This window comes from Pristis pectinata, chromosome 3 (genome assembly GCF_009764475.1).
Source record: "Pristis pectinata isolate sPriPec2 chromosome 3, sPriPec2.1.pri, whole genome shotgun sequence".
Taxonomy (NCBI): Eukaryota; Metazoa; Chordata; class Chondrichthyes; order Rhinopristiformes; family Pristidae; genus Pristis; species Pristis pectinata.
In genome coordinates this window covers 121,571,158-121,593,962 of record NC_067407.1, presented here as the reverse complement: position 1 = coordinate 121,593,962, position 22,805 = coordinate 121,571,158, and the positions used below count along the sequence as shown (strand labels likewise).

Sequence of the window (22,805 nt, the reverse complement as noted above, 5' to 3'; positions counted from 1 at the left end):
TCCCATGCATCTGCTACCTTTGTCCTCGTTGGTAGATTTTGTATGCTTAGAAGCGCTGCCGAGATATTATTGGGATTGGAGTATGGGAGTGAATTTTGGTTGATGTCCAAAGAAGATACTTTGCTCCACTAAACTAATTTTTTCAGAAGTTTCCTTATAGTATCTTCTTGAAACCAAATGACATTTGATTCATGAGCCTCCATGAACAACTTAGGGATATGACATTCTATTAGTGTTCTGAAATTGAACCTAGGAATGTCCTGGTTGATATGATTCAGTACCTCAGTAAGCATTACACAATTAAGGATATTCTCTGTTGGTGTATTCTTCCACAATCCAAAGCTCACAATCTACTTTGTATTTTTCAGCTTTATCCAAGAATTAAACCAAGACAGCGAAGTCTGGCATAAAGTAAATACCAGAAAACATTACAGATAAAGACTATAAGCCTTCATACATTTTTAAGGTAGCTGTAGCAATCTGGATCCAACAGAATGTTTGCAATAAAATGATGATCTCCAGACTTAAATGAAGGAAAATTCAATTTACACAAAGGATGCTTCTGTGATGAAGTTAGATATTTTTGTTCAGTGTTAATGATCACCGAATACAGATGGTGAACAAAGTTTCTTTTGAAAAGAATGTGTATTTTGATGGACAATAATATAGATTTAGAATATCTTAAAGGCCTTGTGTAGATAGAGCACAGATGATTTGGAAAAAAAAATCTTGACTGACTTTGTTTCCCCTCCATCACAATTTTTTAAATTAAAGTATTTGTTACTGCATTTGTTATTTGTGGAGGATACTATCCAGGAACTGTCAAGTCTTTTGCTGGAATCAATAATAAAATAATTTCTCTTTTACTAGAAAGCTTTTGAAGAAATTAAAATGGGATGCTTAGTCAGTAAAGATTTTGATAGTTTAAATAGTTCCAGGCAGCATTACAGAAAGTCGATGCCTACGTTTTTAGCTGTTTCTAGTTTCCAAACATTTTTATCTTGATATTTTACTCTTGAATATGATGTATTGCAAATTCCAAAACATGCAGCTATGATTTGGAGGGTTAGTTCAAAAAAAAATTAAAACTTATTTTTGATACTTCCCCTGATAATCTTTCAGAGGCCAAACATAAAACAGAATTATTTTTGAGGATGATTCTGATTTGTTCCTTTTAACTCTGTTTCTAGCACAGGCTACAATAAATCTCCTTCCATGAATGAAGAATTTCATTTTTTTTATCTTATTTAACAATGGTAATTGCAAAAGTAATATTTTGTATTTCTCAATACCCCAATATAGGATTAATATTAAATGCAGTCTTTTGCAATATGATGACTTATAATAATTTAGTATCACGGTTTTAAATTCTTTTCCAGATTTCTTCTGTCCCTGAACAAATAGTTAAGTATCTTCTTAGTGTGGTCTAAAACTATTAGCATTTTATGTATTAATGTGGTTAAGAATTAATTACTAAGCATTTAGCAACATCTATTTTGTTATTGGGAGTTTAATTCCTTATATAGATATGAAAACTTTATGATGGAAACACTCAGGCCACTGTGGTTTGGACAACTTTTGTTACCTCATTTTCAAGAGGTCTGAGTAAAGTCTGATTAAACCTGTTTGTTTCATGTTTCTGCAAGACATATTAAATCTTGTGTGGATGAAAACTGCATTGCCCCATACTTCTGAACTACTCTAGAGTGATCCATTGATTAGTGTGTCACCTCCTGCCTTTACCTAATAGTAAATAATTGAGCTTCAGAATCAAGCATGTTGGTTGTTATCTTCCTGGGGTTCTGCCAGCTACGCCTGGAAAAAAAACCTGTGGATTTTATAATTTTTTAACTTTTTTTTTAAAAATGAACAAAAATGAAGCACTGGCTTGCAAGGAACAGCTAAATAAGATAAAAATACATGGTTGATTTGTATCTCAACTCCAACTGTCTACCTGGAGTACAAATTTTACCCATCAAAAATCTATCATTCTCAGCTTTAAAGCTTTATAATTGGTCTTGGCTCAACTCATTTTTGGTGGAAGAGTGTAAGATATTCAAGATCCTTTTTGTGGAAAAAATGCTTTCTGGCATTGCTCCTAAACCAATTTTATGCTTTTGCCACTGTGTTCTGATCTACATAGGCAGAGGAAATTTCATGTTATTTTCTGTCTAATCCTATAATTGTTTTAAACACCCTGAGCAGGTCATTGCATTGTATTCTATATGAAGAGAGCTCAAGTGTAGACCATGCAGTTGGATCTTGTAATCCAGCTTTTTTTAAATCTGGTATCATTGTGGTGAATCCTTCCAACACTAGCATATCCTTTTGAGGTGCAGTACCCAGAAATAAATGGTCTTCCTGCTGCAGCTTAACCTTGTAGTATAACTGCAACCCTTTTGAAATGCAAGGCTCTTTAAGATTAAGGGTTCAGATTCCATTAACCACTTTTTTTATACATGTATCCACTTTTATTTCTTTACTTTATTAATTCAAAGATTTAAATCTCATTGCCTCCCTGTTTCCATGCTGATTCACTCTAGCTTTAGGATGCTTGTTTGATAATATACATTTGCAAGAACAAATTTTCCAAAGCTAAGCAGCCTGAATCTAACATATGCTGCCTCATGCAAGGTGAGCAACTGTAAAACTCTTAATGTGGATAACATTGTTAACATGCAATGCATCTTACAGGACATACCTGCAGTATATAAAAATAATTCACTGCTGTAATCTTCATTAATATGGTAATCATTGCTGTTTGCAGAAACAATCTGTTCTTTAAGCTGGAAATCCAGCATAAAGTTAAAGCAAGTTGGTCCTCTGGTCTCAATCAAAGTTGAGAGACCTGTTGGCATTTTTTTGTACGTCCACAGACAGCTTGACCAGTGAGAGGAAACATTGTTGGCCTACCTGCTTTGCCAGCAGTGACTATCAGAATAATACCTGGTAGGAAGGTAGGAATAGTCTATGCAGGAGCTGGCAAGGGAGATAATATCAATAGTCAGAGAGGAGGCGAGGACACTCCTGCTCCTTCTGGTCTTATTTTCTCTGCCTCACCTTCAGTGGCTGAGGAATCCTGACTGAGTTGTACCAGTTTCTTGCTGTGTTTATAAAGAACACTTTTTCAATGTTAATGTGTTCAAAGGGGCTTAAGGTTGCCACACACAAATCTTAACAGATATAGATGCAAGACTTGAAGCCAATGCCACTGCTAAATTAGCAAACTTTGTCCATTTTTATACCTGAAAAGCATGCATTGTATACTGATTTCTCCTGCTAAATGCTTGAAAATGCACAACATCTTTTTGAATCTTAAAAGTTGCATACAGCACTTGCACCACTCCTATTCCATCACCCTTGAAGCACAAACTCTTTTACTGCTAATAATGACTAGCTGTAAGTTGGTACTCAATTACGGGACTTAATTTTGTTATGACACTTTATTCCCCTCAGGGAGCAAAATCAAACTAAGAGCTGTGTTTTTTCACTTTGGCATCAGAATCTTTTAATTTGGATGGTTGGTAACATGTTTTATTATATTTGGGATTTCTTAATGTCTTGAAAACTAGAAACATGAACAGGAATACATGTTATTAAGTTTGGACAAGAAGTTTATCTCAAAAATATATCTATTTTAAGGAAATTTCACATTTTTAATTGGAGGATTTTTTTTCTAAGATGTTACATGCAGAAAGGTTGTTACTAACCACTGTCCAGTACCAAAAGCTAATAGTACTCTGCCTAGTAAATTTAAGAATTGTTGTTTGAGTTGCATTTAAAATTCTATGAAATTTAATACAGTTCACATTTTGAAATTGAAATTAATGTTTGACTGTATATTTTTACAAGATTTTAATTATTGACTCTTAATATTTCATGAAAATTAAGAAAAGGCCAGTTTGTATTTGAGCATTCCAAAGAGTTACAGGTATTGAAAACTTGGTTTTGTACACTTACCTAACTTAATTTTATAACATTTAATTGAAACATACAGAAAAAATATTTTTGCATATGTATGAATTGGAAACGGCTGTATATTTTAAAGGCTGAATTTCTATGTTATGGATGGTAAAATATGCTCTGGCTTTGTGGTATATTTTGTTGCATCGTTGAACAAAAGCGTGAATTGTCTGTGGGAGTTGAGCAAGCTCTGCCACCTTTGATTTTCGTGAACTGACAGTTTCAACTGATTTATTTTTATGGTAATGATGCCTTTTAGAATTGTTGTCACTTAAAATTTTCTGGGTGCTTTTAACATCCTTACCTAATGACCCCAGCTGCTTTGACATTCTTGAACTTTCCTGCAAAACCAAAATTTACTGTGATAAGAAGAGGGTGCAATTGATTGCAGAGTTGAAAATAAGTTGTTAATACTATGATAGTTTGGAAATGCACATTATTGGATGCTTGAAGAATTGATGGTTTTTGAAGCAATTTTCAGATGGGTTAAAATATTTGAGAAATGCTGCTTTCCATTCTGTGTATTGCCCTCCATAAATCTTGTCTTTTCCATTAGAGCAATTTTAAAAATACCATCTCGGCAAATATAGTGACCTATTTACCCCTCCATGACTTTCTTTTTCCAAAAGTAAGATTCTATTAAACAATACAATTTATCTGAAATGAGAAAATTGATAACTTAAAGCAAGCATGTACATGCCTAACCATGTATAATTTAAATCAAATTGCTTACACTGTTGGGTAAATGGAGAATTTGCATAGCGTCTTTAGAGCAATACATGTTAGTAAAAATTGTTTATATATTCTATAATATCAAGTTCTGCAATTTTCAAACACATTTTGCCCATGATTAGAATGTCTCCTAGCAAACAAAGTTTTACAAAACCGTGATTAAACCCTATAGGTATAGATTGTGAGTGTAGCAGGAGCTGTGTGTATTTATTGGTACATGTGTTGGAAAAATACCCTGTAGAAGTTAGCAAGGACTCAAAAATGAGTAATGACAGATTTCAGTCATGTATTCAATTATTAGCCATTTACTGAATTGTACAACTTCAGTTTTCCTACATTAAAGCCTTTAAACCCTAAATATAAAAGCAGTGTTTTTTTTTCCAGTCAGATAGATGAAGCAATTGTTGAATAAATTAAATAATGCAACAAAGAAAATTTGCTTTCTCTGAATTTTCAGCCAGAAGCTACTCTATTTTATTTTGTAAGTTGATGCCTTAGGTTTTCTTAAGTACTGTTGCCATGTCGGAAATAAACAGGTTGGACTGTTCTTCACAAGAGATATGTGTGTATTAGACCAAAAAAAAATCAGCTGGCAGAAGATTAGTGTGCTTATAATTTGCTCTGTGCTAGAGAGTTACTTGAATCTTTTGAATTCTTTATTTGTGTACAAACAAATGGAGGCACAAAGGCCCAGTCTCAGCATCAATTTCAATAACTGTTATTGTGATGACCTTACAGTCGCATCCGCCACTTTAACAATACTTTAATAGTGTGGACGGTGATATAATGTGATAGAAATGTGTCGCCAGTCACATCTCCTAAACATACAAAAAAGTAGTGGCTGCCACTCCTCCATCAAGATTCAGTTCCATTAACTTAAAAGTGATTGTTGTATTTATTATAGTATTATAGTATTTTTGATGCTGTTTTGGCATGGTTTTAAGTTATAATTTTTAATTTTAAATAATCTCATCCTTCTGGGCTCTCCAAATGAGGTAGGAGGATAGTGACAATGCACTGGCAATATTTTTTGAATTTTGCACCTCCCATTATTTTCTTCTCGTTTTGAAATGTCTAAGAGTATATAAAAGGTAAAATTAGACTTTTCACAATACTATGATGGACCTGGGAACAGTCTGGAAAGTTCTGTAAATTTTGACTGAATCAGTAATGTAAAAAAAATGCACATTATGTATCAAATGCCAAGTGCGATGATAGCTTTATACTCTTGTACATTATAAGAGTGCAGCTGGAAGTGAAATGTACAAAATGCATTTATTATGGCAAGACTATAAACCTGATTGAGAATATTGCATTGAGTGAAGGACAAAGTACGATATTGTGTTTGGAGAAAGAGGAAGTTAGTGAGTTTGGGATTAACAGGTCTGACGTTAATAGTCGAGCAGAAGATGCTGTGAAAGTCGGCATCCCATACTTGCAGACACAAGTGGGAAAACCCTTTGGATGACAAATGCAATTCAAAAGTAAGTTCAAGCTTGATGAGCAAGTATCACAGACAAGCAAGACAATGAAAGGAGTCTTGCAGGCAATAAATGTGCACTGCATCCAGGAGTAAAATCAAGTTGCTGTGAGATCTCCTGTCGCACAACTTATAGTAAATTCAAGAATACATTGCTTTCCAATGTAAGTGTTTAAGGCAATTCAGAATAATACCAGGGCTGTTAATTTGCAATTATTAAATTGAATTCTATTCTAAATGGCATTTTAGTGCTTTAGAAAGTGGTGTAATAACTTCATTTTTCTATCAAAATTGTAAGAGTAGCCTTAATTTGAGAGAGAAAGTCTATTATTAGTGCCATTTTTAAAGTAGAAATAGAACAGAATATGCAGTTCTTAACAGCCACAAAGTTGTTAACTCAATTGTATTTTACTTAAAATTTGTAAATAGTTGTTTTCGTACATTATGCTTCAGGTACTTCATTTATAACCTCAATGTTTCATTGTCAGCGGTACTGTATATATGCAAATGATCTTTCTCCCTTTTGGAAATGTCAGACTGAGGAAGTAAATTAGCATTTGAGCACTGTAATTTGAACTACACAGAGCCACACTTGCAGTTTGGGCTATTATTTGGTGGCTTAGAATCGCATATGTAAAATCAAACTGCAGGCACGAAACTGGAGGGGGCCAATGCCTTAAGCAGAATGCTGAAAGAACTCAGTGGGTCAAGCAGCATCTGTGGAGGCAAAAGACGCAAGTTGATGTTTTGTATTGAACATAGTAAGCCCAGTAGGCAGAACAAGCGGGTAAGTGCATATCAGGGGAATTCAAAGTTAAGTTGCCTCAATTTTGACGCAAGGCGTCTTAACTGATAAGGTAGATGAGCTCAAAACTGTAATTGAGACAGGGAAATACAATAATGTTGCCATCACTGAGACTTGATTGAAGGAGGGGTAGGACTCAATATATAGGGGTATAAAATATTCAGGCGAGACGGGGGGAAGTAAAACTAATGGTGGTATTGCACTGTTAGTCAATGACTGCATTACTTCAGTATTGAGGGAATATCCTAGAAGCCTCCTCAAACAAGGCTATATGGATAGAGATTAGGAATGAAAAGGTATTGTAACTTTGCGATGAGTGTATTGCAGACCTCCCACCATCAACATGATGTTGAGGAGCAGATATTAGAGAGGTGCAATAAAAATAGGTTCATAGCACCAGCTTTGCCTACCAGCCTCCATCCCATCTCCCTTCACACTGCTATATACTGGCAATCTTTCCTGTTCCGCCTCGATCCTAATGCAGGGTATCGACCTAAAAATGTTGACTTGCACCTTTTGGCTCTGCAGATGCTTCTTGACCTGCTGTGTTCTTTCAGCATTCTGTTTTTTTTTGTTCTAGATTCCAGCATCTGCAATCTCTTTTGTCCTTGAAGCCAATACCCTGATGCCTACTGTTTTAGCTGTTAGCCTTCAGTTGCATCATGGCAGCCACCAGCTCATCAAGAATGCAGTTCGTGGTGTCTGTTGTAAAGTATGCAATCATGTAGGCTGGCAGCTGGGCCTATACCCCTCTTAGTGGGTTCTGGGGTACAGAAGTCCAGTATTTCCATGTGCTTGTAGCAGGCGCCCCACTCATTTGGCTGTTAAACTGCATTTGAAGCTTACCTTGCTGCTCAAGCTCATGCAGGTAATCTTTAGCATGGGCAGATCATTGAATAACCCACAGAAAACAGACATAGTGGGTCATTTTCAAGTTAGCAAACAGTAACTAGCAGCTTGGTACAGAAATAGATTTTCATTAATGATTTATAGGAGTGGTGTGTATTGTAGATAAGTATGCTGGTGAGATGGATAGGAGGGCGAGTCTTCAAAAGGATATAGAGATTAAATGTGAGGGGGAAAAAGTTAACAGGTGGGGTGTGATGAGAGATCAAGTTATCGATTTTCTAAGGTCGAATAGAAAAGCTAAATGTTGTTTAAATGATGAGAGCATGCAGAATGTTGTTGTACAGAGGAGCCTTGTGCCATTGTTCATGAAACAAATATTGCTGGTCTTTAATGAATTACCAAAGTAGGGAACTCTTTCCACAATTGCACAAGGTGTTAATGACACTACACCTGGAGTACTGCATGTGGTTTTGGTCTTAGTTTAAGTAGGAATGCACTTAGATTTGAGGCAGTTCATGTAAGAACTTGGATGAAAGGTGGTCTTATGAGGAAAGCTTGAAGGGATTTGGGCCTATGCTCAATTTAGAATAAGAGGTAACCTTATTGAAGCACAACTCTGAGAGGGCTTGACATGGCAAATGTTGAGAGGAACATGGTTTCACTGTAAGGGATGGACATTCAAGATGAGCAGGAATTTCTGCTGAGGGTTGTGACCCTGGAAATTCCAATTCCAGAGAATGGTAGAAGCCGAGTTACAGGATATATTCAAGATCAAGAGTGGAGCTGAGGCCAGGATTTCCTTGGGCAGCAGAGAATATTTAAGTGGCCATTAGGTAGCCAAACTATTTCTCCTGTTCTTAACGTAATTAGGCTTCTGATGAACTGCTCACGGGTTGGGAATGGAGGAGGAGTAGGATGGTATATTCACTGTGTATAAATAACAAATTGGTTCCATTCATAATCTGTATCAGTGATTTGGCTGAAGGGACCAAATGTCATACATTCAAGTTTGCTGACATTGCTAAACTAGGTGGGATTGTGAATACAGAGGATGTGAAGAAGCAAGCTTTGGAGGCTATGGCCAAAATGAATGACTGGGTAGAATGTGGCAGATGGAATATGGCAAAATGTGAGGGTTCATCTGTTTTAGTCTTCTGTAATGTATACTAAAATATTTGTTGAATGGTCCTCTTGATGTTCAAAGGGACCTGTGAATGCTTGTACATAAAAGCATACTAAGGGCCAACATGCAGGTGCAACAGGTGATTAGAAGGACAAATTGGTATGTTAGCTTTTGACACAAGGAATTGATTACAAGAGTGGGAAGTCTAATTACAATTGACTAGTGACTTGGTGAGACTGTATTTGGAGTATTATGTACAGTTTTAAGAAAGGACATACTTGCCATATGATCTCAGAATAAGAATTAGGCCTCTAGGACTGGGATGAGGAGAAATTTCTTCACTTGGAGGACAAGGAATATTTAGATCTCTGAGCCTCCACACACTCTAGGGTGGTCTCTAAGTTTGGTCAAAAAATAAAGATAAATAAAGATAGCTAGATTTCTGGATATGGGTGTAGGCTGTGTAATGGAGTTGAGGTGGAAAATCATTGGCACAGCAGCTTGGAGAAGCAGATGGCCTCCTCCTGCAATGTGAACAGAATTTCTGTCCTATTCCTATGAGATAGTTTAAATTATAGATTTTTTTTTAAAAATCTACCTGGAGGTGGATGGAGATATTAAAATTTTTTTAGAAAGGTTGGTGTATTGTGCCAAATCAACACACTCTACGGGAAGGATTTGGTAATTTTTACAAAAGGCTCGAGTTAGAAACATAAGCAAAGGGATCAAAGTTGCCCACATTCTGAATTTAATTTTAATTACATTTGTGCAAATAAAAGCAGTTTTTAACTTGAAGCATATTTTGATTTATACTAAACATCTGTACCAAAAGCATCTAGCAAACATATATAATAAAAACACCAGCTATTTAATAGAAATTGCATTAGTTTTAGGGATTATTATTTCAATAATCAATTGGGAAAACATTTCTATGCTTGTATAGCACAAAGCAAGTTGCTTCTAAATTTAAAGGCCAATCCAGTTTGAATATTATATTTGTATTATAAATCATGATTCTGAGCACCATCTTTGTCATCTACATGTGCCTGTATTTGTAGACTTAACTAAAGTGAGGGATTTGCTAAATCTGTACGTTCTCCCGTGTCTGCGTGGGTTTTCGCCGGGTGCTCCGGTTTCCTCCCACATGCTAAAGACGTACGGGTAGGTTAATTTGGGGTTTAAAATGGGCGGCGTGGACTCGTTGGGCCGGAAGGGCCTGTTACCACGCTGTAAATAAAATTTAATTTAATTTTTAAAAAATTATCCCTTTTTAATCACAAAAGAAAATAAACCGATTAATAAATCTGTAATGTAATGCAGACCACTAGAAAGATAAACTGTGTAATGTGGTAACTGTGATTTAAGATCTCTTTCAGGAATATTGATGTTCAATATGATATGGATTGATACACAGTTCTGGTTAGATAGATAGCACCCAAATTTCTGTATAAAAGATAGGACAGCAATGCACTAGAAAAACAAAACCCTATTTTCTATGCCCATTCATGATACCCAATAAATTGAATTATATTAGTTCTGATGTTATGCCTTTATAATTTAGGAGATGTCCATTGTAGTATCTGTTGATTGATCAACGCCTGGCTTCTTGTAGCAGAGCAGCATTTTAGTTCAGTACCAGACACAGCCACTGTGGAAACAGAAATAAGACAATCCATTGTAAGTGTACTCTTGCAATTCATGTAAGCTAATAGCATGTTTAGGCCAACAAAATTGAAAAGGTACAATAAACTTTGCAAAGCAGGATTTCATTGCTGTGCACAAACACAGTTTTGCCTCTAATCTAATACTAAATCCATATGAAATTAGTATGTTAACCTTCATTTTGAATCTCTAAATGGGTGGATTTTTGGTCAGATTAAAATTAATATTTTCACCAACTTTGAGTGTATGGTGGTTTTAGAAAATAAATGAAAATCAGTAAATGCAAATGTTGGAAACAACAGGTCGGAAAGAGATACAGAACTGATGTTTCAGGCCAAAGGTCCCTCATCAGGTGTTAACTCTTGTTTCTCTTTCTGAAGTGATACAACATTGTTTTCTTTTCAAATTGAGAGTAGATTTCTGAAAATGAAAGTGCAAATTTAAAGAGATGACGGCAATTTATTGAGAGCAACATCATTAAGGGAAGTAGTAAAATAAAAGAAAAGACATAGAATTCCTGTTAGTATTGTTCCAATTTAATATGGATTTGGCATTTTGTCTTAGATCAGATGCTAAATGGTCCCCACTGCAGATAAAGGTGTATAATGATTGGCTACTGAACACTTTCAGGTAACTTAATCTCATATATCTTTGTTTTCCTCTTCCAGATTTATCAGGAAAATTTAGATTGAATCCACTGTTGCAAGTGGGGGTGGGGTAACAAATGAAAATCTATTGCTTAATTTCTGGTTTAGCCTGGAAAATCTCACCGGATGTTTTTCTTTAAAGTGACTCATATCTTGTATGTTAATCATTCTCTAGTTTACTCTCATTGCTGCAAGAAGTTCCTGTGATTGTAGATGCAAATTTAGAGAACTGGTTACCCAGGTTGAAGGGGAATTTGGAATAATTCAGCTATATACATGATTGCAGCTCTTTTGCAGCCTAACAAAAGTTGTTTGATAGATGATAGTAAAATGATCATAAGGAAATTTATCAAATACAGACTCCCAAGTTTGCAGGTTTCATAGGGAAGTGGAGAGATCAAGAAATTAAAGGTCAGTTAACAATCACAAAAGTAGTGGTTCTTGTTTTATTAACTTGGATTCTGTTGCAATATCCCCCTGAAAATATGGGAACACCTGAATAGTGCTAGAAATGGATAAATGCAATATTTATCATATTTAGAATATGCTGCTCCAGAACTTCCAATGGAACTAGATTGCTGGTTGTGGGAAGCCAAATTCTGTTCTACCTCTTATCCACCCAAAGCTCCAGAAATTGTGTATGGAATATTCAAAACATTCCTTCTGACTGCAAGTCAAAAAACACAGTATGTTTTTAAAAGTATAGGATAACCAATGAGAATTGGTACTGTTATAATATGTAGTAGCAGATACTTACTGAAACTATATCCATCTCTGCCTCTCCCTCATCATTCAGGTCTAGTTGTTTAAATATTCCTGAAAAAGCAGGAACATAAGAGTATAAGCATGGCTCTGTGAGAAACAAAGGACTGCAGATGCTGGAATCTAGATGAAAAACACCATGATGCTGGAGGAACTCAGCAGGCCAGGAAGCATCCGTGGAGAAAAGCAGGCAGTCAACGTTTCAGGTCAGGACCCTTCTTCAAAATGGGTCCTGCCGCAAAACATTGACTGCCTGCTTTTCTCCACGGATGCTGCCTGGCCTGCTGAGTTCTTCCAGCATCATAGTGTTTTTCATTAAGCATGGCCCTGTGTCATCTTTTGCTTGATTGAATGGGAGTCTTAAATATTTTTTCTCTAAACATCCAAATATTTTCAGCAACAAACAATCTGCGGGAGGAAAGAATGTTGACGTTTTGGGTTGAAACCCTGCAACAGGACTGAAAATGGGGGGAGGGGGGAGGTGGTTGTTGGCAAGATGACAGGCAGGTAGGGGGGGGTGAGGAGGGGTGGAGTTTGGAAGGTTGGCAGGTGAATGATAGATGGAGGCAGGCAAAAGGAAAAAAAACAGATGGAGCAAGGTGGAGGGAGGGGAGTGTGACAATGTGCTGGAGGAAAGAAAATTGTGTATCCAAATATCTTAACGTGTTTGTGGAATTATATTCTCTCTCAGTAATTGAATACACTCACAAAGGAGGATAAAATCTCTGTTAGAGAAATTCACCCAAATCTGTACACAAACTAAACATGATAATTTTAATTTAGGGAATCACTTGCAGTGGGTTTACTTGTGCCACCTCAATAATGAAGAAATACTGCTAATGATCAAAAAGGTTAGCACCTATTGTACTGAATCACATTAGGTGGCCGCTCCCTGCATTATTGGATGTGGAGCCCCACGATTTGCAATGTGAATAAAGCAATCAATCAGCATAAGCCAGTAGCCGATTCCACTTCCATCAACATTTTGTTCAATAGACTTTATTTTCTTAGGATTTCTCAATTGTTATGAACTGATCACAAAATTGCAAGGATCTGGGAGGGCTAAACCCCTGCTCCTGGAGTATTACCCAGGAGATTTTGGCTTAAGAGTTCTTTGTACAGAATTACAAAAGTAGCCAATGTGTTATTAGCTCTTACTTAGAGGGGCAGAAAGTAACTATGGTCATAAGCATGTTCAAAAGATCACTTCTTGCTTGTTAGCCCACCCCAGGCTGCTATTTCATATAGGTGTAACATAGCTGCTTTGATTTTCTTTTAGATTGTTGGGACAAGCAGGTAAAGATTACGTGCCATGAGAATCTGAATCATCCATATTATAATGTGTTGAGGGTATGGATTAATATCCAGGAGTGGCTAGTCATTTCGCTCTGCTCCACTTTGTCAGTAGCCCATCGTTCAATGAATTTGGCTATGGGTGGAATATAAAGGACAGTTTTAAAAAAAATAACTTACTGAACATGGTTTCCAATCGGAGCAAACAGCCAACAAAGTTATCAAAGTCAATGACGAGGTTGGAGTCTGCATAACGTGCAACAATGTTCTGAATCAATGTATTGTTCAGAGTGAAACCTGGGGAGGAAAACACAAATTTATGTGAATGCTAGTTTTATTGACAATTCAGTGTGTGTGTGTCTACTTAGTACATACATAAAGCATTGCATTTGTCAAGGTCTGAAGCTGATAATCATGGAAACAATGAAATACCGAAGTATAGGGATGAACGTGTTTGTGGAGATATTACATTATGTTTGACTGTTGAGGGTGCCTTGATCTCAGGAGCATTCCCAAGAATTGTCTTATTGTGTGGAAGTGCAAGCATAGTGAACGCAACCACATTCTTGTTACACTGGAGCTTTAAGAGATATGGATTCAAACTAGGCAAGTGGAATTTGATACATATTAGTTATGCTTTAAGTTAATGGGATTGGATGGCAAAGATCTTTCTTCAAGAAAGATCAAGGCTATGCCAATGAGAATCCCATGATACTTAGAAAAATGGAGCTCAATATAGGTTATTCCTATATATAGTCAGTTCATTCACACATGAATTGAGAATTAAACTTTGTTGATCCTTTTGCACTAGCCATTGAGCTTTTATCCAACGTATTATTGTAATGGATAGCATGATGGTGCCTTTTTTTTAAGCTCTCACCTCTGCCATATGGATGGGCAGTTCTGTAAGCTAAATTATTAGGCCAAAACATCGAGTGAGGATTTGCCCTACTCTTCTTTAGAAAATTAGTTGTAAAAGGATGTTGGCTCAGATTAGTTTGCAAAAGCTTGAAAGAAATTGATTGATTGGACTTCAGGGAGCACCTCTCTCTGATCTGGTTGGATTATATTTGTGCATTTTGATAGAGTCTGGGGAAAAAATAGCAGAGGCACAATTTATGTATTTTTGTTGGAAAGATCTACTGCCAAATAACTTGCAGAATATTGATTACTCATATTTAGCTTACTAATGTTCTTTAGTATTAAGAAAAGTAGCAGAAACAGATAAGGCAATGAAATGTAATAAAAGGCTGCTTGACTAATCTTATTGAATTTTTCAATAAGGTACCACATAATAACCTAATGAAAATTAGAGCATGCAGAGTCTGGAGCAGGTCACAGAATGGGTAGGTCATAAAATGGCTTCAAGGCAGAAAGCAGAGACAGAGTAGAAGTATAACAATGCAGACTACCCAAGTTGGAAAGTGGGTTCCCTTAAGGATCATTGGTAGCACCACTTGCTCATAATTTACAATAATGAGTAAGCCTGTTAAATTTGCAGTTAACACCACCTTTTCTGAATGGCATGGGATAGTTAATGCTGAGAACAACAATAAACTAACAGAATTGATAAATGACCAGCAAATTTCAATGTAGATTAGTGAAGCATAACATTTCCTGGAAAGGGATCTAGAGGAGTTAAAGGAACAGATTTTTGATAATAAATTCAAAGTAATAAAGTAATAAAATATGCATACAAAAGTGTAAAAGTTATGCCAAACTTGCATTGAATCTGGGTTAAACTATACATTTGTACTGTGTATAGTTCTGGTCATATTGTTGTATTGAAGATAGAAGCACTGGAGTGGATCTAAAAGCATTAGATATAGAATACCAGAACTTTGTTACACTGTATCTATCAGGCTCTATCTGATGGGTAGCCTAAAACTAAAAATATTGAAAGGTCATAATACAAAGTATGCCTCCTCATTCTCTTCCAGTGGGAAAGATCAAAACAAAGTTGTCAAGTTGTAAATAGTCACCAAGAAATCAAATGGGGTTTTATTTATTTATTCCACCACCACCACCGCAGCCGCAGCCCCCCCCCCCCCCCCCCCCCCCCCACACACACACACACAGTGTGGCCAGACAACAAGTAGTATAGATATATTGAAGGTGAGTGCATAAAGGAAATAGGTTATACTGATTGTAATGGTTGAGGATGAGGGCTTAAACACCTACTTGGGGTGGTTGAGTCAAATGTCAGGTTTTCGTGCTAGACATTTCCAGTAAAGAAAATGCCATTTCCAAAAACCTTAAGTTAATGGCAGTACTGAGCATCTTATAAGCTGGAGGAAATAAGTAACTCTGCAAATTAGTCTTGGAAAAGTACATTTTGCCTGCACTACAGGAATATTCTAAAATTACCTGCTGCTTCAAGTGCCAGTCGTAGTTCATGTGAATTCATGGTACCAGATTCATCGGCATCCATCTTCTTGAAAATTTTCTAAATGGAGAAGAAGATGCATGTAACCTTTTCTAGTCTTAACTCTATATCAAAGATTTAGAATGAAACCAAATTCTGGATTCCCTATTTGCTGAAGTAGAGTTTATTGTGCTGTGCACAAGTACATGTATGTATAGGTGCAATGGAAAAACCTAAAGGGGCATCAAAGAGTGACAGGTGCATCAGCTGAGCAGAGTTTCATCAGACAGGGAAGGTCGGACAGCCAGGAGTCACAATCCGAGCAATAGCACAAATTGAGCCTTCACAAAATAATTCTGTCTCATATAATTTCCACTTATACCTAAAATTAGGGAAGAGTCCCTTCCCATGTATCTCACTGGCCTTACACCTTCCCTTAATTTACAATTGCACACTTATTCTACGAACCTGTCTAAATTAGTCATTCAGTCAAGAGGTGCATGTAATCACAGCCACTGTATAGCGCAGAACATGGAGTTAATTTTCACAGATAGAACTAAACAGATGGCTATCCATTTCAACACCTGTTAAAAGTAAACTCAACCTGATGGAGTCAGAGTGGGGCCTGATAGCAGAAGTGTCTGCAGGAGTGTGTTCTTCAGTGCAACTAATCTGGGAGCACAGGAACATTTCAATCAGGAAATAAGTCTCATATATAAAAAATAAATTACCAGGATCTTCTGTAACTTGTTCCAAAACAGCTTGAATTCCACCAGTCCAATTTTTCCCGATCCATCCTTCTGTTTTACCATTCTCATTCAGGAAAACTACTTGGAAATGGTATTAGAACATAGAACAGTACAGCACAAGACCAACCCCTTCGGCCCACAATGTTGTACCAAACTAACTAAACTAGTCCCTTCTGCCTACACAAGTCCATATCACTCCATTCTCTGCGCATTCATGTGCCTAAGAGCCTCTTAAATGCCTCTATTGTATCTACTTCCAGCACCAGCCCTGGCAGTGTATTCCTGGTATCCACCACTCTGTAACAAAAACTTGCCACGCACAAGTCCTTTGAACTTATCCCCTTCCAACCATAAATACATGCCCTCTAGTATTAGATAGTACAACACCTGGGAAAAGATACTGGCTGTCTATCCACGTCCCTCTATCTTATCAACTTCTATCAGGTCTCCTCTCAGCCTCTGCTGCTCCAGAGAAAACAACTCAAGTTTGTCCAACCTCTCTCTCTCTCTAATCCAGGAAGCATTCAGGTAAACCTCTTCTGCATCCTCTCCATAGTCTCCACATTACTTCCTGTAACGAGGCTAACAGAATTGAATGCAATACTCCAGATGCAGCCTAACCAGAGTTTTATAAAGCTGCAATATAACTTCCTGACTCAAACTCAAACTCAATACCTCAACTAATAAAGGCAAGCATGTCATATATCTTTACCATTAACTTGTGCAGCCACTTCAGGGAGCTATGGACTTGGACCGCAAGATTCCTCCATATAGAACAATATAGCACAGAAAACAGGCCATTCAGCCCTTCTAGTCTGTGCCGAAACGTTATTCCGCTAGTCCCATTTACCTGTACCCAGTGCATAACCCTCCAGACCTCTCCCGTCCATGTATCTATCCAATTTATTCTTAAAACTTAAGAGTGAGCCCGCATTTACTACATCAGATGGCAGCCCGTTCCACACTCCCACCACTCTCTGAGTGAAGTTCCCCCTAAACCTTTCCCCTTTCACCCTAAAGCCATGTCCTCGTACTTATCTCTCCTAATCTAGGTGGAAAGAGCCTACTCGCATTAACTCTGTCTATACCCCTCAATTTTGTAAACCTCTATCAAATCTCCCCTCATTCTTCTACGCTCCAAGGAATAAAGTCCTAACCTATTCAATCTCTCCCTGTAACTCAACTCCTGAAGATCCGACAACATTCTAGTAAATCTCCTCTGCACTCTTTCAATCTTACTGATATCCTTCCTATAGTTAGGTGACCAGAACTGCACACAATACTGCAAATTTGGCCTCACCAATGTCTTATACAACCTCACCATAACATCCCAACTCCTATACTCAATACTTTGATTTATGAATGCCAGGATGCCAAAAGCTTTTTTTTTACAACTCTGTCTACCTGTGACGCCACCTTCAGGGAATTATGTATCTGAACTCCCAGATCCCTTTGTTCCTCCACACTCCTTAGTGCCCTACTATTTACTGTGTATGTCCTACCTTGATTTGTCCTTCCAAAATGCAACACCTCGCACTTGTCTACATTAAATTCCATCTGCTATTTTCTGGCCCATTTTTCCATTTGGTTCAGATCCCTCTGCAAGCTTTGAATCCTTCCTCGCTGTCCACTACGCCTCCAATCTTAGTGTCATCAGCAAACTTGCTGATCCAATTTACCACATTATCATCTAGATCATTGATATAGACAACAATGGCCCCAGCATGTATATCAACACTGTTAACAATCCTGCCATTAACTGTGTACTGTCCCTTTATATTGGACCTCCCAAAGTGCAGCACCTCAGACTTATCTGAATTTAACTCCATCTGCCAATTTCTCCGCCCATATCTGCAACTGATCTATATCCTGCTGTATCCTTTGGCAATCTTCTACACTATCCACAATGCTTCCAATCTTTGTATCATCAGCACACTTACCCACTCATTTACATTTTCATCCAAGTCATTTATATATCACAAACAGCAGAGATCCCAACACAGTATGTTTTATTCCTTGGAATCCTACCTTCCATGCCAATCTTCAGAGTCAGAGTCAATGTTAATTCTGGGTGAATGCTCATCTAGGGCAAGACTGGGTCAAATGTGGGTCAGGACCAGCTTTTGGTGGGGCTATTTGGTATTTGCAAGTGAGAGAGACACAAATGTATTGATTCATCAGCACATGTCATAATGGTAGATATAATTCCTCTTGCAATCATTTCAATCTCTCCCTGGTCATGTCAGCATGTAAAGGAAAGGAACTTCCCCAAAGGAATGAAACAAAAAGCCAACTAATTGTTCTTGTAAAGCACTGTATATACAGAACACCTGCTTGGTAAGAGGATATTAATAAAGTTTACATTGTGGTTTCTCAAATAACTGAAAAAGTTGTGTGTTTGATAGGGCAAACTACAGCATCAGATTTCTCTCATCAATACAAAGAGAATCATTAAAAGGATACATCCATTAGACTGATTACATTTCGACAGGTCTCCAAACTAAAACCATCAGTTTTAATGTCTTCACCTAGAAGACAAAACATATTTTAGAAAGAGGCTGAGAGAATTATTTAAAATAAAAATATTTATACAACAATACAGATGCAATCTTTTTTTTCCATCCAAATGACTTGAAAAGAGCCATCCTTCCTTTCAGTAAAATGCTCAATATGACAGGTGGTAATATTTACAGCTTTTTGTTAAAGCCAGAGGCAAACAGCATTGCCAGACACTTATTTCTTCCATAGGCGATTACTTGGGTGAGCATTTGGGGGACAGTGACCATTGCTCCATAACCTTTAAAATTGTCATGGACAGGGACAGGTGCAGAGAGGACAAGAGGTTTTCAATTGGGGAAGGGCTAACTACGAGGCTATAAGGAGAGAACTTGGGAGTGTAAATTGGGATGTCCTTTTTGAAGGAAAATGTACCATGGGGATGTGGTCGATATTCAGGGATCTTATGCAGGATGTTAGGGATAAATATGTCCCGGTGAGGCAGAGAAGGAATGGCAGGGTGAAGGAACCGTGGGTGACGAGAGAGGTGGAACGACTTGTTAGGGAGAAGAAGGTAGCATACCTGAGGTATAAGCAGCAAGGTTCAGACAGGGCCCGTGAGGAATATAGGGTAGCGAGGAAGGAACTTAAGAAAGGGCTGAGGAGAGCTAGAAGGGGACATGAAAAGGCTTTGGCTAGTAGGGTTAAGGAAAATCCCAAGGCCTTTTTCAAGTACGTGAAGGGTAGGAGGATGGCTAGGGTAAAGGTAGGTCCGATTAAGGACAAAGGTGGGAGAATTTGCCTGGAAGCGGCAGAAGTGGGAGAAGTTCTGAATGAGTACTTCTCTTCGGTATTCACCAGGGAGAGGGGTCTTGATGATGCGGAAAGGAGTGCTGGTAGGGGTAATGTTCTCGAGGTTGTTGATATCAAGAGAGAGGATGTGTTGAAGTTGTTAAATAATATTAAGACAGATAAATCTCCGGGGCCTGACGGGATTTTCCCCAGGCTGCTTCGAGAGGCTAGGGAGGAGATTGCTGAACCGCTGGTAAGGATCTTTGAGTCCTCGTTGTCTACGGGGGTGGTGCCGGAGGATTGGAGGGTTGCGAATGTGGTCCCCTTGTTCAAAAAAAGTAATAGGGATAGGCCAGGGAATTATAGACCGGTGAGTCTCACGTCTGTGATGGGTAAGCTGTTAGAAAGGATTCTAAGGGATAGGATTTATGAACACCTTGAGAATCATGGACTGATTAGGGACAGCCAGCATGGCTTTGTGAAGGGAAGATCTTGCCTCACAAGCCTGATAGAGTTCTTTGAGGAGGTGACCAGGAAGATCGATGAGGGCAGTGTGGTGGATGTGGTTTACATGGATTTTAGTAAGGCATTTGATAAGGTTCCTCATGGTAGGCTTCTTCAGAAGGTCAGAGGCCGAGGGATCCAAGGAAGCTTGGCTGTGTGGATTAGGAATTGGCCTGCATGTAGAAAGCAGAGAGTTGTGGTGGAAGGAGTGCCCTTGGATTGGAAGGCAGTGACTAGTGGTGTCCCACAGGGATCGGTTCTGGGACCTCTACTTCTTGTGATATTTATAGATGACTTAGATGAGGGGGTGGAGGGCTGGGTTAGTAAGTTTGCGGACGACACTAAGATAGGTGGTGTTGTCGATAGTGTGAAGGGCTGTCGGAGCTTACAGAGGGATATTGATAGGATGCAGAGCTGGGCTGACAAGTGGCAGATGGAGTTCAATCCGGAGAAGTGTGAGGTGGTACACTTTGGAAGGACAAACTCCAGGGCAGAGTACAGGGTAAACGGCAAGGTACTTGGCAGTGTGGAGGAGCAGAGGGATCTGGGGGTTCATATTCACAGTTCATTGAAAGTTGCCTCACAGGTGGAAAGAGCAGTTAAGAAGGCCAATGGGATGTTGGCTTTCATAAATCGCGGGATTGAGTTTAAGAGCCGCGAGGTTATGATGCAGCTTTACAAAACTCTAGTTAGGCCACACTTGGGGTACTGTGTTCAGTTCTGGTCGCCTCATTATAGGAAGGATGTGGAGGCATTGGAGAGGGTGCAGAGGAGATTTACCAGGATGCTGCCTGGATTGGAGAGTATTGAATATGAGGAGAGGCTTAAGGTGCTAGGGCTTTATTCACTGGAAAGGAGGAGGATGAGAGGAATAGATAGAGTAGACAGTCAGCGCCTCCTTCCCAGGGCACCAATGCTCAAGACGAGAGGTCATGGCTTTAAGGTTATGGGTGGGAGGTTCAGGGGAGATGTCAGAGGGAGGTTTTTCACCCAAAGAGTGGTTGGTGCATGGAATGCACTGCCTGGAGTGGTGGTGGAGGCAGATACATTGAACAGGTTCAAGAGCTTGTTGGATAGGCATATGGAGGAATGTGAGATAGAGGGATATGCGGGAGGAAGGGGTTAGGTAGTGTGAGGGTGGTCTGATGGACGGCATGACACGGTGGGCCGAAGGGCCTGTTTTGTGCTGTATGGTTCTATGGTTCTATGGTACTTCATATAGTAGAGGAAGTTGAAACTCATGTGTTTATATCTTTAATGACCATTAGGAAATTGTTTTAATCATCTGTAAGCTGGGTTCTGGAATTCTTGCTGAATTACACTCATCCATAAATCTAAGCAAATTCAGGGAAAAGAGCTTGGTGTCCCAGTCTGCAGTAGGAAACTTTGTTTTCTTCCTGTTGGGCTGAAAAGGGAAAATTCACTGACTTCACTTAGCTGAATAAACCCTGATGTGACTTTGCAATGTTAAACTGGTTCTGTCATATACATGCACTGATCAGACAGGAAACCTGGCCTTTTATTCCACCGTTCCCCAACTTGGATCCATCATGGTAGCTCTTCTATTTCCAATCCATCTGAGATCAGCAAATGGAACACTGACCATGGTTGAATCTAGGCTTCAGAGACACCAAGGTTAGCGCACTATTTCACTGCATCACCGTGGGAAGCTCGGGTGCAAATCCACTCAGCATGCAGGTAACAAATTCAAATTTGAACATCAGTGCCAGCAGTCGGTGGAAAGAGCTGATATAATGAATGGGTTCCTTTACTCACGGTTGGATACAATTTTGTTAAGTATTCTCTGCAGCTCAAAGGCAGAAATCTCTGCATCCTGAATTTAAAAGAGGAAAGAGAAACAAAGTTCAAACAGTTGCCATGTCATTTCCAGAAAACCTGCCCCTATCTAAATGCCAAGATCAATCTTTTGCCTCAAAGTGGGTAGAATGAAAAAAAACACAAGTTCATGCTACAGGGTGTAGTTACAGGGATAGGCTGGGTTTATTCACACTGGAATGTAGGAGACTGAAGGGTGACCATATAGAAGTTTATGAAATTACAGGGGGCATAGATAGGATATTTAGTCAGTCTTTTACCCAGGATAGGGGAGTCTGGAACTAGAGTACATAGATTTAAGGTGAGAGGGGAGAAACTTAAAAAGGATTGAGGGATAAGCCGTTCCACACAGAGGGTGGTAGTTAGCAGGAACGAGCTGCCATAGAAGGTGGTAAAGGCAGATACAACTACAACATTTAAAATGCATTTGGACAGGTACTTAGACAGGAAAGGCATGAGGACCATATGCAGGAAAATGAGAATAATGTTGATAGACAACATGGTTGGCATGGACAAGTTGGGCTAAAAGGGCCCATTTCTGTGCTGTACAATTCTACGAGAAGTTTTGAGAGACTCAACCGACTGTGGAGTCTAGAACCAGGAGTCACATTCACAGAATGAGGGATATACCATCTAGGACGGAGGTGAAGAGAAATACTTCCACCCAAAGGGCAGTGAGTTTCTGTCCCAGGGAGCTGCAGAGACTCAGACAATCAGTTCATTCAAACAGAAGATGCTACATTTCTG

At 38.5% G+C, this 22,805-nt stretch overlaps 2 protein-coding genes across 2 annotated transcripts in view; one reads left to right on the top strand and one right to left on the bottom strand.

Annotated features, from left to right (window-relative positions):
* Positions 1-9,554, top strand: part of LOC127568573 (apoptosis-stimulating of p53 protein 2-like) — a 75,113-nt gene extending 65,559 nt beyond the window's left edge. Inside the window, exon 18 of the mRNA XM_052012488.1 lies at positions 369-9,554. Coding sequence (XP_051868448.1) covers positions 369-410 — 42 coding nt within the window. The 3' untranslated portion in view covers positions 411-9,554. The remainder of the gene's footprint in view (positions 1-368) is intronic.
* A 129-nt stretch (positions 9,555-9,683) lies between these two features.
* LOC127568574 (calpain-2 catalytic subunit-like) overlaps positions 9,684-22,805 on the bottom strand; it is a 74,348-nt gene continuing 61,226 nt past the window's right edge. The window contains exons 15-21 of the mRNA XM_052012489.1: positions 21,999-22,056; positions 18,894-18,958; positions 16,413-16,481; positions 15,684-15,762; positions 13,497-13,613; positions 12,019-12,077; positions 9,684-10,600 (exon numbers count right to left, since the gene is read on the bottom strand). Coding sequence (XP_051868449.1) covers positions 10,577-10,600; positions 12,019-12,077; positions 13,497-13,613; positions 15,684-15,762; positions 16,413-16,481; positions 18,894-18,958; positions 21,999-22,056 — 471 coding nt within the window. The 3' untranslated portion in view covers positions 9,684-10,576. The remainder of the gene's footprint in view (positions 10,601-12,018; positions 12,078-13,496; positions 13,614-15,683; positions 15,763-16,412; positions 16,482-18,893; positions 18,959-21,998; positions 22,057-22,805) is intronic.